An 18,791-nucleotide genomic window follows, 5' to 3' on the forward strand; every position below is an offset into this window, starting at 1 on the left:
AGCCACATTTGACTCTTTAGTGTATGGTTTTTTTCCTAAATGACTTTGTGGCAATCCCGTTTGCACGAAACGTGTGCATTGAATTTGAGGAGCCACAAACGTGCTGCAAGTTGCGTCGCAGACGCTTGGCGGCGGAATTTCACCGCAAGTAAACGGAAGGCGTAACGCCGTCGTGACGTCAGACGCAATTTTTTTGTACGTCAGACGCAAGTTTGGGGGAAAAGGCGCGCGCACGAAGTGTCAACCGTATGGAGCAGTTTGTTTCTGTTAACGTCTCTAAAATCATTCCGTCTGCGTCCATGTCCACCGCAACATGTCTACTCTGAAGCCATTCAATAAACTGCCCGCTTTAAATGAGGCAAACATCCTGGTAAGTTTATTTTCGAGCTTTAGTGAACGTTGCGTAGAAAGCGGCGGCACTGCCTGAACGCTAGCTTAGTGACGAAAACAGCCGCTGGTTGTGTTGAATGGATTGTCTTTTTCCTTTCTTCTGCGGTGGGCTCTGTTCCGTTTTTCCTCGCAGCTGGTGGAAAATGAAGAGCGATTCCAGCAGAGTTTAGCTGACGTGATGGTGGAAGAGAAGAAGTTCGTCATTAAAGTGTGAGTTAAAACTGTTGTGTTTGCAAACCGTTCAGGTAGAAGTAACACGACGTTGTGACGCACTCAACAGTTGTGTTCATGTTAGACCAATTTATCATGGACTGTATGTAGTTAAGCCAGTTCTCCCGTAGTTTGTGAACTTAGAATAAGTTCCAAGAGGGTTTATCATTAGACATAGTTGTATAATCATTGTACCGTGGTCTCTCTGGACTACTTTATTAATCAAAGTCTGATAAGTTATTTAACATCGGAGCTGTGATTGTGTGTGTGTGTGTCTATACCAACGAAGAATGCTTGCTAGGCCTATTACTACTACTACTGCTGCTGCTTTAGGCTGCTCCCGTTGGAGGTCGCCACAGCGGATCATCCGTTTCCATTTCTTGCTGTCTTCTGCATCTTCCTTTGTCACACCAGCCACCTACATGTCCTCCCTCATCACATCTATAAACTTCCTCTTTGGCCTTCCTCTTTTCCTCTTCCCTGGCAGCTCCATATTCAACATCCTTCTCCCAATATGCCCAGCATCTCTCCTCCACACATGTCCAAGCCATCTCAATCTTGCCTATCTTGCTTTGTCTCCAAACCGTCCAACTTGAGCGGTCCCTCTAATATAGTCATTCCTAATCCTGTCCTTCTTCGTCACTCCCAGTGAAAATCTTAGCGTCAGAATGTTTACTAGGCCTGTTTGTTGTAATTTGGATGGGTAAGATAGCTGGATATTTCCCATATCCTCCATGCCACTGCCGATCCTTCGCAATATGGATTATACATTATGTGTTGTTTGCTGTGTCAAACAGGAGACTGGCTAAGAATCTGCCACTGCCCGTGAAGAATGAAGAGTCCCGTCCCAGAATAGACCTGGTGGTGTTCATCATCAACCTGACTTCAGAACTTAGGTAATTTAATATATCCTGTGATATTGGGCTATACAAATAAAATTGACATATGAAGGGTTGTCTTTATGCATGCTCAATAATCCAGGTAAGAAAATCAAAGAAGGTTGAATCAGTTCATTTGGCTACAACGTTTATTGACAGATACGCTTCATCACTCATCTAAGTGACCTCTTCAGTCTAAACTGACTGCAGGTATCCCCACCCTTATAAACAATACAGTGGCATAACGACCGAAACCATCGACCAGTTTCATATGCAAATATGGGCGTGACCATTAACTACAGTTTCAATGGCCATGTGTAGTGTTCACAGAGGATTTGGGAATGCTTGCAATCACAGCATTATAAGATTGTAAGGTGGCGGCAGATGTACTCTTGGCCCCCTCACCCCTTGGTTCAGGGATGGTCATTCCCTCTCAACATACTAGATGGTCTCTTTGACTCCCCATTCAAACTAGCGTTCCTCCCCATCAAGGATGTGCACATCTTCCTCCTTGAAAGAGTGGCCACTGGCCTGTAGACGGGTGTAGACTGCGGAGTTCTGGTCTGACACGTTAGCTCTCCTGTGTTGTGCCATTCTCTTGGCCAGTGTCTGTTTGGTTTCCCCAATGTACAAACACCAATTCCAATGAAGTTGGGATGTTGTGTAAAACGTGAATAAAAACAGAATACAATGATTTGCAAATCCTTTTCGACCTATATTCAATTGAATACACTACAAAGACAAGATATTTAATGTTCAAACTGATAAACTTTATTGTTTTTGCAAATTTTCACTCATTTTGAATTTGATGCCTGTAACATGCTCCAAAGAAGCTGGGACAGGGGTAACAAAAGACTGGGAAAGTTGAGGATTGCTCAAAAAACACAAGTTTGGAACATTCCATAGATTAATTGGAAACAGGTGAGTGTCATGATTGGGTATAAAAGGAGCATCCCTGAAAGGCTCAGTCGTTCACAAGCAAGGATGGGGCGAGGTTTACCACTTTGTGAACAACTGCGTGAGCAACTAGTCCAACAGTTTAAGAACAACGTTTCTCAATGTACAATTGCAAGGAATTTAGGGATTTCATCATCTACAGTCCATAATATCATCAAAAGATTCAGAGAATCCGGACAAATCTCTGCACGTAAGCGGCAAGGCCGAAAACCAACATTGAATGCCCGTGACCTTCGATCCCTCAGGCGGCACTACATTAAAAATCGACATCATTCTGTAAAGGATATTACCACATAGGCTCAGGAATACTTCGGAAAACCATTGTCAGTTAACACAGTTCGTTGCTACATCTACAAGTGCAAGTTAAAACTCTACCATGCAAAGCGAAAGCTATATATAAACAACACCCAGAAACGCCGCTGGCTTCTCTGGGCCCAAGCTCATCTGAGATGGACTGACGCAAAGTGGAAAAGTGTGCTGTGGTCTGACGAGTACACATTTCAGATTGTTTTTGGAAATCATGGATGTCGTGTCCTCCGGGCTAAAGAGGAAAAGGACCATCCAGATTGTTATCAGCGCAAAGTTCAAAAGCCAGCATCTGTGATGGTATGGGGGTGTGTTAGTGCCCATGGCATGGGTAACTTGCACATCTGTGAAGGCACCATAAATGCTGAAAGGTACATACAGGTTTTGGAGCAACATATGCTGCCATCCAAGCGACGTCTTTTTCAGGGACGTCCCTGCTTATTTCAGCAAGACAATACCAAGCCACATTCTGCACGTATTACAACAGCGTGACTTCGTAGTAAGAGTGCAGGTACTAGACTGGCCTACCTGCAGTCCAGACCTGTCTCCCTTTGAAAATGTGTGGCGCATTATGAAGTGCAAAATACGACAACGGAGACCCCGGACTGTTGAGCAACTGAAGTCGTACATCAAGCAATAATGGGAAAGAATTCCACTTGCAAAGCTTCAACAATTAGTGTCCTCAGTTCCCAAATGCTTATTGAGTGTTGTTAAAAGGAAAGGTGATGTAACACAGTGGTAAACATGCCCCTGTCCCAGCTTTTTGGAACGTGCTGCAGGCATCAAATTCAAAATGCGTGAATATTTGCAAAAAAACAATAATGTTTATCAGTTTGAACATTAAATATCTTGTCTTTGTAGTGTATTCAATTGAATATAGGTCAAAAAGGATTTGCAAATCATAGTATTCTGTTTTTGGTTTTTTTTTTCTAAATTTATTTCTGTTTCCCCCCCCCCCCCAATTTTAGTGGCCAATCGCTCCCTATTTTAAGTCAAACACCCACCCTCGTACTGTATGCGTTCACCAACTGCATCTCTCCGGCCGGCAGTCTCGAAGGAGATGCCTCACCACTTTCGTGACAAGGCGAATCCAGGCCGAACCACTGCTGCTTTTATTTAAGTTTTACACAACGTCCCAACTTCATTGGAATTGGGGTTTGTACAAGTCACAGCAATCTTCTTGGCGTTTAACAGCATACACTATAGTGTTCTGTTTGAGCAACTGAGACGCGTTGTTTGGAAAATAAGCGCCTCAACATCTTTTTCAAACACCGTGTCTCAGTTGCTTTCAAACCCCAAAACACGCTGCACCAGAAGTTGGTCCACCCCAAGGATTGGGTCCCCTGGCACAAACGGCAATATACACTCACTGGCCACTTTATTAGGTACACCTTGCTAGTACCGGGTTGGACCCCCTTTTGCCTTCAGAACTGCCTTAATCCTTCGTGGCATAGATTCAACAAGGTACTGGAAACATTCCTCAGAGAGTTTGGTCCATATTGACATGATAGCATCACGCAGTTGCTGCAGATTTGTCGGCTGCACATCCATGATGCGAATCTCCCAGTCCACCACATCCCAAAGGTGCTCTATTGGATTGCTTTGCTTTCATGTTGTTAACGCCAAATTCTGACCCTACCATCCGAATGTTGCAGCAGAAATCGAGACTCATCAGACCAGGCGACGTTTTTCCAATCTTCTATTGTCCAATTTTGGTGAGCCTGTGCGAATTGTAGCCTCAGTTTCCTGTTCTTAGCTGACAGGAGTGGCACCCGGTGTGGTCTTCTGCTGCTGTAGCCCATCTGCCTCAAGGTTCGACGTATTGTGCGTTCAGAGATGCTCTTCTGCATACCTCGGTTGTAATGCGTGGTTATTTGAGTTACTGTTGCCTTTCTATCAGCTCGAACCAGTCTGGCCATTCTCCTCTGACCTCTGGCATCAACAAGGCATTTTCACCCACAGAACTGCCGCTCACTGGATATTTTCTCTTTTTCAGACCATTCTCTGTAAACCCTAGAGATGGTTGTGCGTGAAAATCCCAGTAGATCAGCAGTTTCTGAAATGCTCAGACCAGCCCATCTGGCACCAACAACCATGCCACGTTCAAAGTCACTTAAATCACCTTTCTTCCCCATTCTGATGCTGGGTTTGAACTGCAGCAGATCGTCTTGACCATGTCTACATGCCTAAATGCATTGAGTTGCTGCCATGTGATTGGCTGATAAGAAATTTGCGTTAACGAGCAGTTGGACAGGTGTGCCTAATAAAGTGGCCGGTGAGTGTAGTGTACGCTGTTAAGTACCAGGAGGATTGCCATGACTTGTACATTGGGGAAACTAAACAGATGCTGGTCAAGAGGATGGCCCAGCACAGGAGAGTAAACCCATCAGGCCAGGACTCCGCAGTCTACATCCATCTACAGTCTAGTGGCCACTCTTTCAAGGATGAGGATGTGCACATCCTTGATAGAGAGGGATGCTGGTTTGACGATGGAGTCAAAGAGGCCATCTATGTGAAGAAGGAATGACCATCCAGCTTACAATCTTACAATGCTGTAATTTCAGATGTTCCTAAATCCTCTGAATAGTACATATGGCCAATGAAACTGTAGTTAATGGTCACGCCCATACCTGCATATGAAACTGGCTGTGGGTTTCGGTCATTATGCCACTGTATTCTTTATAAGGGTGGGGATACCTGCAGTCGGTTTAGACTGAAGAGGTCACTTAGATGAGTGATGAAACGTATCTGTCAATAAACGTATCCAGATGAAATGACCATCATCTACTACTACTACTGCTGCTGCTTCTTTCGGCTGCTCCCGTTGGAGGTCGCCACAGCAGATCATCCCTTTCCATTTCTTCCTGTCCTCTGCATCTTCCTCTGTCACACCAGCCACCTACATGTCCTCCCTCACCACATCCATAAACCTCCTCTTTGGCCTTCCTCTTTTCCTCTTACGTGGCAGTGCCATATTCATCATCCTTCTCCCAATATACCCAGTATCTCTCCTCTACACATGTCCAAGCCATCTCAATCTTGCCTCTCTTGCTTTGTCTCCAAACCGTCCAACTTGAGCGGTCCCTCTAATATAGTCATTCCTAATCCTGTCCTTCTTCGTCACTCCCAGTGAAAATCTTAGCATCTTCAACTCTGCCACCTCCAGCTCCGCCTCCTGTCTTTTTGTCAGTGCCCCTGTCTCCAAACCATATAACATAACTGGTCTCACAACCGTCTTGTAAACCTTCCCTTTAACTCTTGCTGGTACCCTTCTGTCGCAAGTCACTCCTGACACTCTTCTCCACCCTACCTGCACTCTCTTCTTCACCTCTCTTCTGCACTCTCCGTTACTTTGGACAGTTGACCCCAAGTATTTAAACTCATACGCCTTCATCACCTCTACTCCATGCATCCTCACTATTCCGCTGTCCTCCCTCTCATTCACGCATAGGTATTCCGTCTTGCTCCTACTGACTTTCATTCCACTTCATTTCATTTCATTCCATATGTCAAACCACCTAAAGAGACCTAAAAGGTAAGATAGAGATAGAATGTATCAACTATGTTTTTATCTTTTGTTCAAAGGAGGTTTATATACACACCCCTCACACCCCTTCACTTTCCCCACATTTTGTTATGTAACAGCCTTATTCCAAAATGGATTAAATTCCTTTTTTTTCTCATCAATCTACATACAATACCCCATAATGACAAAGTGAAAAAGGTTTTGTAGAAATTTTTTGCAAATTTATTAAAAATAAAAAACTGAAATATTGCATGTACATACGTATTCACACCCTTTGCTATGACACTCAAAATTGATCTCAGGTTCATCCTGTTTCCACTGATCATCCTTGAGATGTTTCTACATCTTGATTGGAGTCCACCTGTAGTAAATTCAATTGATCGGACATGATTTGGAAAGGCACACACCTGTCTATATAAGGTCCCACTGTTGACAGTGCATGTCAGAGCAGAAACCAAGCCATGAAGTCAAAGGAATTGTCTGTGGACCTCCGAGACAGGATTGTATCGAGGCACAGATCTGGGGAAGGGTACAAAGAAATTTCTACAGCTTTGAAGGTCCCGAAGAGCACAGTGGTCTCCATCATTCGTAAATCGAAGAAGTTTGGATCCACCAGGACTCTTCCTAGAGCTGGCCGCCCAGCCAAACTGAGCAATCGGGGGAGAAGGGCCTTGGTCAGGGAGGTGACCAAGAACCCAATGGTCTCTGTGACAGCTCCAGCGTTCCTCTGTGGAGATGGGAGAACCTTCCAGAAGGACAACCATCTCTGCAGCACTCCACCAATCAGGCCTTTATGGTAGAGTGGCCAGACGGAAGCCTCTGCTCAGTAAAAGGCACATAACAGCCCGCTTGGAGTTTGCTAGAAAGCACCTAAAGGACTCTCAGACCATGAGAAACAAGATTCTCTGGTCTGTTGAAACCAAGATTGAACTCTTTGGCCTGAATGCCAAACGGCACGTCTGGAGGTAACCAGGCACCTCTCATCACCTTGCAAATACCATTCCTACAGTGAAGCATGGTGATGGCAGCATCATGCTGTGGGGATGTTTTTCAGCGACAGGAACTGGGAGACTAGTCAGGATCAAGGGAAAGATGAATGGAGCAAAGTACAGAGAGATCCTTGATGAAAACCTGCTCCAGAGCGCTCAGGACCTCAGACTGGGGCGAAGGTTTACCTTTCAACACGACAACGACCCTAAGCACACAGCCAAGACAACGAAGGAGTGGCTTCGGGACAAGTCTGTGAATGTCCTTGAGTGGCCCAGCCAGAGCCCAGACTTGAACCCCATTGAACATCTCTGGAAAGACCTGAAAATAGCTGTGCAGCGATGCTCCCCATCTAACCTTACAGAGCTCGAGAGGATCTGCAGAGAAGAATGGGAGAAATACCCCAAATATAGGTGTGCCAAGCTTGTAGCTTCATACCCAAGAAGACTTGAGGCTGTAATTGCTGCCAATGGTGCCTCAACCAAGTACTGAGTAAAGGGTGTGAATACTTATGTACATGCAATATTTCAGTTTTTTATTTTTAATAAATTTGCAAAAATTTCTACAAAACCTTTTCGCTTTGTCATTATGGGGTATTGTATGTAGGTTGATGAGAAAAAAAAGGAATTTAATCCATTTTGGAATAAGGCTGTATCATAACAAAACGTGGGAAAGTGAAGGGGTGTGAATACTTTCCGGATGCACTGTATGAGCTATACTTGTTACCCCATGGGTCCAGTACCCTTATGTTTGTCCCTTAAGCAGTTATGACTTACCTGATTTTATCACCTAAGCCAAAACCCTGAAGCCAGTAGCCTTGTAGTAATTTCTTTGTTGACAGTTTGTGTCTTTAAACAACTGGTCGATAATATATCAAATGTTTCATATAATCTAATAACTTTTAATATTTTGTTTTAACAGTGTTGGACAGAATGCACAATTTCCTAATGTTATTTTGATGGTAGCACATACTGTTTTTGTTTTGTTTTTTTTTGTTTTTTTCTGCAGTTTACAATCGGCAGAAGCTTCCCTGAAACACTTGGACCCTGGATATTTCCATGGAAAAGTTTGTTTCATGGTCACTAATGGTACGGAGATACATGCAATTCCAAAAGTACCTGCTTAGTTTAGAGTTCTCTATCCCGGTCTGGTTGCAAGGCGGGGTGTAGGACAAAAATAGTAAAGGATGTAATGAAACGAGGGGGGAAAAAACATTCTTCTTAATGGTATAATTTTTAACAATTTATATGTCCAACTTCTTACAGTGTTGGAGACCATCCCTCAGATCAGTTTTTGTTTGTGTCTCTGGCTGGCTGCCTTCAACTGTTTCTCTTATCCTCTAGCTCGTAATGTGTCAGTTCCACCTGAGCGCCTGGACACTGTCAGAAAGCTGGCTGCATCACTCCACTGCCCCCTTCTGTGTGCAGAGGATCAGGTTGGTGTCAAAAGAATTTGTGAACATTTTCATCTGATGTACCGCAAAGCAGAAAAAGGAGGAGTCGACAAAGTTCTATGTGTTTCCTAGCCTTGACCTTGTCAGAATCATGCCTTACCCACAAAGTTAGCGGTGCCTCTGCCACAGGTAGTGCCTTGCATGAAATGATTAATAGATAAGCCATATGAATGAATTTTTGCAGATGTATATAGATAAAGAGAGTCTATGTTTTGTCTACATTTCAGTCTATAACAATACTTTGCTCCCCTACATATTCAATTGTTGTACATGGTAACTGTCCTAGCCCCCAGTCATTTCACTGTCATGGTTACAAAGCTGAAAATACAGCAGTCAGTCAAAGTCCATCAACAGCGAGCCACCATGACCTTATGAGTTTCTATTTGGGGTCCACTTGTTTATGTACCAACTTTATGGACAATTTAACATTAAGACATCTGACATTATGTTTACAATATATTTTATTGTATTTTGTTGTTTTATCTTTACTGTGTGCATTATTTTATCCAGTTGTATAAGACACCTTATAACATCGTTTAGAAAGGTGCAATATGAATAAAGTTTATTATTTATCAAGCATTAAATAATAATTAAAAAGAGCCCTCTCTAATTATCTTCTTTTCCAGTCACCAGATGGTGTGACCAATGCAGCAGAGAGACTTTTGGTCATTCTGAAGGTAGCCGCCGGCCTCGTTCCCATGGCCACTGCCCTCTACCTGTCCAACCTCACCCGCTGCACCATGCCCATGGACATGGAGCAGCAGAATTTGGATTAATCCTTAAACCCTTTGTAGGTAGAGGGGATTCCTGCTTGTACATCCACCACAGTTTACCGCAGTATCAGACATGCCAAACTAAAAACACAACACATTTTGTATTATAAATGAGCATCGGTCCTTTCTGAGACTCTTAATCTATGCTGTTCCCGCAACAAAAACACTCAAGGGGCAAAAGTGCCCCTGCTGGGGATGTATGAGACGTGGAATGTCGAGACAGCAAGTGCCATTCAGAGTAATATCTTCTGATATAAATACCAAATTGGGTGATACTATATAGTAGGACTTTGTATAGTGTATGTGATGTCTATTGTACATTTCCATTCATATTCCCAACATAGTCTGTGTCGAATGTGTTAGTGTTTTGTGAATAATAATTTACAGTGCAAACAGATACTTTAGTCATTGATAGAGGGGATCTAACATATATATTAATGTAGCTGTATAGGGTGGCATGGCTCAGAAGGTAGAGCGAGTCGTCTACTAATCGGAAGTTTGTGGGTTCAGTCCCCGGCTCCTGCGGACAGCGTGTCAAAGTGTCCTTGACCAAGACACTGAGCCCTTAACTGCTCCTGATGACCAGGTTGGCACCTTACATGGCAGCCCCCGCCATTAGTGTATGAATGTGTGTGTGTGTGTGTGTGTGTGTGTGTGTGTGTGTGTGTGTGTGTGTGTGTGTGTGTGAGAGAATGTGAGGCATGCATTGTAAAGCGCTTTTGAGTGGTCAGTAGACTAAAAAAGCACAATATAAAATGCATTCCATTTACCATGTATATAAATAAAGAGCTTTTGATTGAAAATACATGAATAAGTAGTCATTTCTTTCTTCTTTTGATGAATAGAATATTTTTCATTTCTAGGGTGTTTCAGTGAATAGGCTATTTTGTTAAGTCTGTTTTTGATAGATCAGGGTCTCTAAATTACAGATCATCTAGTATGTAGTAGCCTACTGTTTTTCAACCAACACTAGAGGCAGTCTAAACGCAATTAGAATTTGGCTTCTCAGTGTTACCCAGTGATCCAAGTATTATAGGCGTTAATGTCAAAGACCCAAATGGATACACTGTTGTTGTGGGAAAGGCTCTATCTGGCATACCCCATCACCTGAAACCCAATAGGGTATTATACACTGCTCAAAAAAATAAAGGGAACACATAAGCAATGCAATGTAGCTCCAAGTCAATCACACTTTTGAGATATCAACCTGTCCAGTTAGGAAGCAACACTGATTTGTGAATCAATTTCACCTGTTGGTAAATTGTCTAATTTCCACCTGGTGGAAATTAGACAATTTGCAAGACAACCCCTATAAAAGGAATGGATTTGCAGGTGGTGGCCACAGACCATTTGCCTGTCCTCATCTTTTCTGGCCGATCTTTGGTTAGTTTTTCATTTTGCTAGTGCCCTCACCACTAGAGGTGGCATGAGGCGGTATCTGCAACCTACAGAAGTTGCTCAGGTAGTGCAGCTCATCCAGGATGGCACATCAATGCGTGCTGTGGCAAGAAGATTTGATGTGTCTCCCAGCACAGTGTCCAGAGCATGGAGGAGGTACCAGGAGACAGGCCAGTACACCAGAAGACGTGGAGGGGGCCGCAGGAGGACAACAACCCCGCAGCAGGACCGCTATCTGGTCCTTTGTGCAAGGAGGAACAGGAGGAGCACTGCCGGAGCCCTACAAAACGACCTTCAACAGGCCACTAATGTGCAGGTTTCTGCTCAAACAGTGAGAAACAGAATGCATGAGGATGGTATGAGGGCCCGACGTCCACAATTGGGGCCTGTGCTCACAGCCCAACACCGTGCAGCCCGATTGACCTTTGCCAGAGAACATCTTGGTTGGCAGATTCACCATTGGCGCCCTGTGCTCTTCACAGATGAGAGCAGGTTCACACTGAACACATGTGACAGACATGAGAGAGTCTGGAGACGCTGTGGAGAACGTTCTGCTGCCTGCAACATCCTCCAGCATGACCGGTTTGGCGGTGGGTCAGTGATGGTCTGGGGAGGCATATCCTTGGACGGCCGCACAGACCTCTACGTGCTAGCCAGAGGTACCATGACTGCCATTAGGTACCGGGATGAGATCCTCAGACCCATTGTCAGACCATATGCTGGTGCAATGGGCCCTGGGTTCCTGCTCATACATGACAATGCTCGTCCTCATGTGGCCAGAGTGTGTCAGCAGTTCCTGTATGTCGAGGGCATTGATGCTATGGACTGGCCTGCACGTTTCCCAGACCTGAATCCAATTGAGCACCTCTGGGACATCATGTCTCGTACCATCCGCCAACGCGATGTCGCACCACAGACTGTCCAGGAGTTGACCGATACCCTGATCCAGGTCTGGGAGGAGATCCCTCAGGAGACCATCCGTCGTCTCATCAGGAGCATGCCCAGACATTGTAGGGAGTGCATACAGGCACGTGGAGGCCACACACACTACTGAGCCTCATTTTGAATCGTCTTGAAGAATTTCCACAGAAGTTGGATCAGCCTATGTTCTCATTTTCCACTTTGATTTTCAGTATGATTCTGAATCCAGACCTTAATGGGCTAATGATTTTGATTTCCATTGATCATTCTTAGGTTATTTTGCTCTAAACACATTCCTCTGTCTAATGAATAAAGATTTTCAGCTGAAATATTTCATTCATCTAGGTCTATATTGTGTTTTTAGGTATTCCCTTTATTTTTTTGAGCAGTGTACTAACGAATATGGTTGCATTTATTTGATTATTAAAAATTTTGATAATTGCATTTATGCACATTCCCTATATGAAAAGGAATTTTGAATGAATGAATGCCTTTATTTGTTATTGCACATCTGTATGACGAAATTAAGTGCAACTCACCAGTGGTACAAACAAGATGGAAAAAAATAATTAAATATATGTATGTATCTATATATATATCTGTATATATATGTGTGTGTGTGTATATATGTATAGACAAAATACAAATAGACACATTTGCAGCACAATCGATAATGTATGCATAAGTGTAAAAACAAGTGTAATATCTATTACACTAGGTAAATAGTCTGTGTATTGCACTAACTTGAGTCAGCATATTTTATTGCACATGCCCAAATGTACAGGTGTCATTGCACAGTTTCGGGGTATTGCATTTTCATATGGGAAGCTGCTATTACAAAAGCTGACTCGGACAAGAAAGACGTTATTTAAAAAATGTTTTTTTTGAAAGGAAATGTCATGTGTGTACAAACTTCTCAGCTGAGAGGAGCGATAGAAGAGAACAACAGAGAGGCAGAAGCAAATATCAGTAAGTCTTGGCACATCAGACCAAGCGGGTGACGTTAGGCACAATGCTAAATGTCACGTATGCAACAGGCAGATAAAAAGAAACACCCTAATAATAGAAACATTATCTGCGTGGCAAATATCCACCATCATGTTTTCAGTCAAAACCAACTGGTGATGCCAAATCACTTGGAGCAGGGCAGTTGCCAGCTTTCCAAAACATCTTCACCACCCCCAACCCAAATAGAGATCAGGCGATGAAAGTGATACTAGTACCGATGCGAGTACTGCCAAGCATCACGTCTTGCTTTGATATGTATTAATTTCAAACTCCCTCTTAAAATATCAAAACAACTTGCTCTCTGTTCAGGATGCGTAGACCCACAGCCCAACTGCCCACGGTGTAGTAGTAAGGTAATTTGTGACCTTTGCAGTAACTTATATGCAGGTAAATGACATCAGTACTGTTTGTTGGTTTGCACTGCTCAGTAGTGGGAGAGCTTTTTTTGCCACTTGCCTCAACCCCCAATATTATATCTTTAGAAATTTCTCAGAAATGGGAATTTTTTTTTACAAAAAGCGGTGATCAGATTGTCTCTGATCATCGGGGGGCGGTAATATTAATACTATTATTTTGCATGCGTGACATTTCTTAAAGCATTGACAGTTCTTATGCATTCAGGACTGCATGTCTATGACAAAGTTCAATCAACAGGGTCAGTGTTCACCTATTTATTACAGGAAATGCAGATATATTTACAAAGAAATACTGAGATTTTACACAGAACTGATGCCCTTCGTTGAAATTCAGTCATATGGTTCAGTTTTTCACTAAAAAGAAGTATGTCTATGTACACTTCTGCTCTTGCTGACTGACAAGATTGTTCAATTTAGACTTGTAATCTACCAATACTTGAAGTAGAATGATTCATATTAAGCTTTTTCAGCATAAAAATTGTATGATGCATGTTTCAAAGGGTGTTTAGATTAATGTTATTGATCAAGACTGCAGAAAACTTAGACCTCCAAGCAATGATGTAACATTTTATGGTTGTGTCAAGCAACCTTTATCCTTCTCTTCTCTCCCATTTTAGTGAACTTGGTTCTTCGTCCTCTGGAAGGAAGAGTGAGTAGAAACACACACACACACACACACACACACACACACACACACACACACACACACACACACACGCGCAACCGCACACTCAAACAAAACTGAGCATAAGGCCAACCATGATCCAGTAAGTTATGAAAACATACAACAGGATCTGCTGCACAGGACCCATCCACAAGCCTGTGGCGGCATTAATCCATGTATTTATAGACAACCGAAGACTATGTTGGCCAATTTCATCTGGCTTCAGAGATAAGTCAGTCTAACATGTAATCCCGTTGATGTCATTGGCAGAAAATACGGATGCTGTGTCACGTTATTAGATATTCCTTTTTACAGTGCATCGGCACTCTTTGAAATTCACATCAAAACTAAACTCTGTGCTCAAATTTTGACCATATTATTCATCAAATCATACTGGGTTAGCGATCCATGAAGTCACCGGATGTCGCAGCCACCACAGAAATTCCACTCCATGTACAGTAACACTGGACACGTCACTGAAAAGCACTCATCATGCATGGGTGCAGACAGCGAAGATTGTCGGGAGTTCAAACACAAAACAAAATCCTCGTCAAGTGGTTGTGAGTTGTGAATATTTTGTTCGAAAACCTTCACGTTTCAGTTTGACCCATAAACATTGTTTTTTGTTTTTTTTTGTTTTTTTTATTTTCAGGTCATCATAGCCACTCTGTGCCATGAAGAGAATATATGGATTTCACTTCTTGCTCTGGGCAAGGTGAGAGAGGTGAAAGGGAAGGTTACATGATTCAGGGTGCCAAATTGCCTTATTTAGACAAGATCTTATCATCCTTGGCCTATTTATGGCTTAACAAATGGTTGCAGGGTCACCTTGTATCATGGGACCCAGAATATTTAACAACGCCTCTGCTCTTGAGGTTGTTCATGGATACTACTTTACTGTGAACTCAGTTTAACCGTTAGCGATCCTGCCCTGCAGAGAGTCACGTCCACATCCACATAGGCTGATGGGACTAAAATGGAGCAGGCTGAAGATGGAAAGAGATCGCCAGAAGCAAATGTTAAGTGTCTTTGGTGCTGATGTTCCAGTATTATAACTATTGTAATGTACCGAAACTATGTGCACAACAAAAATCAAACAAATCCACCTTTAAGTAAAGGGTCTCTGGTGCTGATGGTGGATGTGCAAAGGTGAAGTGGGTAGGTTTTATCAAACACATGCAAATTTATGAAATTAATTTCACTAATGTAATAGCGAACTTGCACCATAATTATTTGTGTGTGTGTGTGTGTGTGTGTGTGTGTGTGTGTGTGTGTGTGTGTGTGTGTGTGTGTGTGTGTGTGTGTGTGTGTTGGGAGAATACATGTTTGCATATTTTTGTCTGCATCAGTGTGAATTATCATTCATCATGATATTCAGGAAATTGTGTGCCCTGGTTGATTTGCGGTTACCTGAAAGTTATTTCAGATCACAGAAAACTAAAATAAAGACAGAATCTCTTCAACAGCGAAAAGAGTTTATTGATTGTATGTGAATATAGAACATATTGGAGTTTATGTCCTATCAGCAAACATTTTTTTAAATTTTATTTGCAATACATAATTTAGAAGCAAAACAAGTACTGCATGTAATTTCCATAGCTAAAGTAGCAGAGACATTTGTTTCTGAGTTTGGAAATCTATTGATCGCCACCAATACATAAATATACTATTGTGAGGTGAGATGTCCTCCAGCTGACATCTTGTTCGACAGCCCTGTGTTGACACATGCTGTTGAGGCCATTTAGCTCCAGAGTTTACCCAGCAAAGCCCAGCTCTTTGTAGGTGGCATCAATTTCACCAATGACAACAGCCATCACTCTTCTCAGGGCGTCCTGCCCAGCTGCATCAAGCCCTGCCTTCTCCGCCATCACCTTCACAATCACTTCAGTGATCAGCTGAATAGAGAGAAAGGACCAAGTTAGACAGGCAAGTATTTTTCAAAAGGGTTGCAGATGTCCTTGGTTTTACCCTGCGTCATTCCCATTGATTGATTCCCATTGTTTTTCGAAGAACATTAGGACTTTAGAGAAAACCCAAAAAATGAACTTCTGACTTATGGATGGAGACAAAAAAGATGGCAGACAATTGATGCTAGATTGAGGGACATGTTCAAAGAAGACTGGCATGCAGTGAAGAAAAGAAACATCAAGGTTTAGGTTTGCACTTGGTTTTTGAAGTTGGAAAGACAAATTCAGTGAATCATGTTTTTCTTTTATTTTAAGTAAAAAAAATAAAACAACTTACCTTGAAGTTAACGATAGGAATCTTGTGGATTTTTGCATGGTTGGTGGCCAGAGGTTTGAGGATGGCTGCATGGCCGCCTTTGGCCTTAAGTAGCTCACCAAGTTTCTTCAGGACAGTGGCACCATGGCTGGCGATAGCCGCGTTGCCGTCCATGTCGCCATGAGCGATACCTACAAACTTGGGGAACAGCTTCTGGGTTTCTGGATGCTCTTTGAACAAGCTGGGGGGGGGGGGGAAATCGGGATACAAAACCTGCTTTTTGCCAAGTAAATTCTCAAAATTACCAAAAATTTGATGTGGTGCATTGCTCAGTGTGACCTTTAAACACGAAATTGAAGAAATTCAAAATTAGGGTAATAGAAGTAGAAAAGATTAGATAGATAGATAGATAGATAGATAGATAGATAGATAGATAGATAGATAGATAGATAGATAGATAGATAGATAGATAGATAGATAGATAGATAGATGGAACAGAAGTGTTGAAATTCTGTATTGCACCATTAAGTGATATACTGGGGGGGGGGGTATCCACGGCTAAAATAAAGGTGTCATTCACCAGATGTTATTTTCGGTCAGGTGCGAAGTCTTTGTTAGTCAGGGCGATGTTTTTCTACTGACCGGGTCAACACCAGGCCTCCAGTTTTGGTGTAGTCAGCCTCCACTGCACCCCAGCACTTTAGGACCATGTCATAATCAGCCATTATCTGCAGGACGGGGGGAGAGAGAGAGAGAGAGAGAGAGAGAGAGAGAGAGAGAGAGAGAGAGAGAGAGAGAGAGAGAGAGAGAGAGAGAGAGAGAGAGAGAGAGAGAAGTACATGTACATATGGCTGAATGATAATACTTCTTAACTTTTTAACTCAGTTGTTGTACTGTGGGGTCAAATAATGATGAGGGCATGGTTATTTTTATCATTATTTTTATTTTTATTATTTTACTATGTTGGGTATTCACAGAGGAAGCTGCTGTCCCTGACAGTGGACTAACCACACATAGAACCAGTAAGAGATGATGCATTCCTGGAAACATGGGAATCAATGCATTCAAAGAAAACAAGTACGAGTGGTTGTATGTATTACTCATACTATATAAAGGCATGGCATTTGCTATTTCAGATGCCGTTATTCTAAACATCAACCCCCCTCCCACCCTTTACAACAATTGCAAATTAGTATTAGACGGACAGACAACGCAGTAGAAATGTTTGTTTGGACACAGCAGAGAGGGAAGCCGGGGACGCCCGTGAGTAAACAGCCAAGAGCAACAGAAAACTCATCACTAGAAAGAGAAGAACAAATTTCACTAGGTGTCCTCGCTTAAAGCCTGTGATACGGTTCACGATAGGACTGCATTATGCAGCGTCCACTGATAAACAGTGGGGGGGGGGGGGGGCTCCCAAAAGGCCAAAAATATATCAAACAAAGGATAAGCTGGGACGCCACTTCCATGAGACTACTATATGTTCAGCCACTCGGATAGCACTTACATTTAAAGTGCACATAGGCAATGCATATGAAAAATTGGCTCTGATGCAGGACACACAAGCGACGCGTTTCAAGCTTAAGCTCTTCCTCATGCGGCGTCACAGAATATGAAGCCTAATGAGGAAGAGCTAAATTCGGGAGGCTGCAGCTGAAAATGCATCGATTATTTCCACTCTCTCGTACATTTTATGAAATGCTAAATGCCAATTAGGATTAACTATTGGGACAAGAGCATCAGTCTGAGTCATGTAGAACTGATTTCCTCTCTTTATCAAAGACGATGACAATGAAGGGTCCACATTTCAATGACCTAGGGCTTCCGATGAAGGGTATTACCTTTTCAGCTACACCCTGCACGGCGTTTCTACAAGGTTATCGCAGTAAAGTGGACAAGTAGTTTAAAATTAGATGCATTTGGCACTTAAATAATCCATCAAATCCTCTCCACTCTGTGTTTGAAATGAATCATTAGTATGGCATCCCACAACCCTCTTTACCGTCTAATTTTGAACATCCTGAGCTCCTTATTATATTCAATTGTTTCCCTCCTTCACTGTTAATAGCAACGTGTGTGTGGTTAATATAGATACCACCTGCCATCACTATCAATGTTCTCTAAATTACATTTACTAAACCCAAAGAAATAAAATGCCAGTACGTACCAGTTGAAGCGGTAGTATATCCTGTGGGGGGGAGAGAAAAAAAAACCAAGCAACAATACTTGATGACTTGACATAGTCCTCAACTTGACCTTTTATATCCCATGTCTCCCCTGTCATCGCACCCATTTATTTTAATCCACCTATCAGTCTCCTGCCACATCCCTTAAAATGTTAACCACACCTCTAAGATAGCCTATCCTTTCTCTTTCATGGTATAAGGAAAAGTTTGGTATAGCATACCGCAACCTTCATCATTGTTATGATTGCATTTGAATCTGTTATGTGTGTTTATGTTTTTTCTGCTTTACCAAGCTTCTATTGGGTAGCCGGTTATATTCTTGCCCGGAGCGGGATTCGATACGATGTGTACTGCACCACAAGGTGACATCACTAACCGCTCGACTAAAGCGTCAGACCCACTGATTAGGGACACTTGCTAGATTCCTGTCGAATATGTCATCTCCCCCGGAGAGATTTGCATACTTAATGTGAAACAGTTTTTGATTCTACTCTA

At 42.6% G+C, this 18,791-nt stretch overlaps 2 protein-coding genes and 1 long non-coding RNA gene across 3 annotated transcripts; 2 read left to right on the plus strand and 1 right to left on the minus strand.

Annotated features, from left to right (window-relative positions):
- The first annotated feature begins 211 nt into the window (after positions 1 to 211).
- On the plus strand, positions 212 to 10,276 carry pane1 (proliferation associated nuclear element). The gene is made up of 6 exons (XM_056280800.1): positions 212 to 370; positions 524 to 600; positions 1,398 to 1,496; positions 8,263 to 8,342; positions 8,598 to 8,689; positions 9,334 to 10,276. The coding sequence occupies exons 1-6, from the start codon at positions 314 to 316 to the stop codon at positions 9,481 to 9,483; spliced, it is 555 nt and encodes a 184-aa protein (XP_056136775.1). The 5' UTR covers positions 212 to 313; the 3' UTR covers positions 9,484 to 10,276.
- Positions 10,277 to 13,132: 2,856 nt separating this feature from the next.
- On the plus strand, positions 13,133 to 15,350 carry LOC130112305 (uncharacterized). Its single transcript, XR_008810232.1, has 4 exons — positions 13,133 to 13,194; positions 13,841 to 13,872; positions 14,540 to 14,602; positions 14,825 to 15,350. It is a non-coding gene; the product is annotated as an uncharacterized LOC130112305 (long non-coding RNA).
- On the minus strand, positions 15,346 to 18,326 carry mb (myoglobin). The gene is made up of 4 exons (XM_056279635.1): positions 18,278 to 18,326; positions 16,753 to 16,838; positions 16,132 to 16,351; positions 15,346 to 15,782 (listed from the first exon to the last, which is right to left on the minus strand). Exons 2-4 carry the CDS (start codon positions 16,833 to 16,835, stop codon positions 15,642 to 15,644), a joined length of 444 nt encoding a protein of 147 aa, XP_056135610.1. The 5' UTR covers positions 16,836 to 16,838; positions 18,278 to 18,326; the 3' UTR covers positions 15,346 to 15,641.
- Positions 18,327 to 18,791: the final 465 nt, after the last annotated feature.

This window comes from Lampris incognitus, chromosome 5 (assembly GCF_029633865.1).
Source record: "Lampris incognitus isolate fLamInc1 chromosome 5, fLamInc1.hap2, whole genome shotgun sequence".
Taxonomy (NCBI): domain Eukaryota; kingdom Metazoa; phylum Chordata; class Actinopteri; order Lampriformes; family Lampridae; genus Lampris; species Lampris incognitus.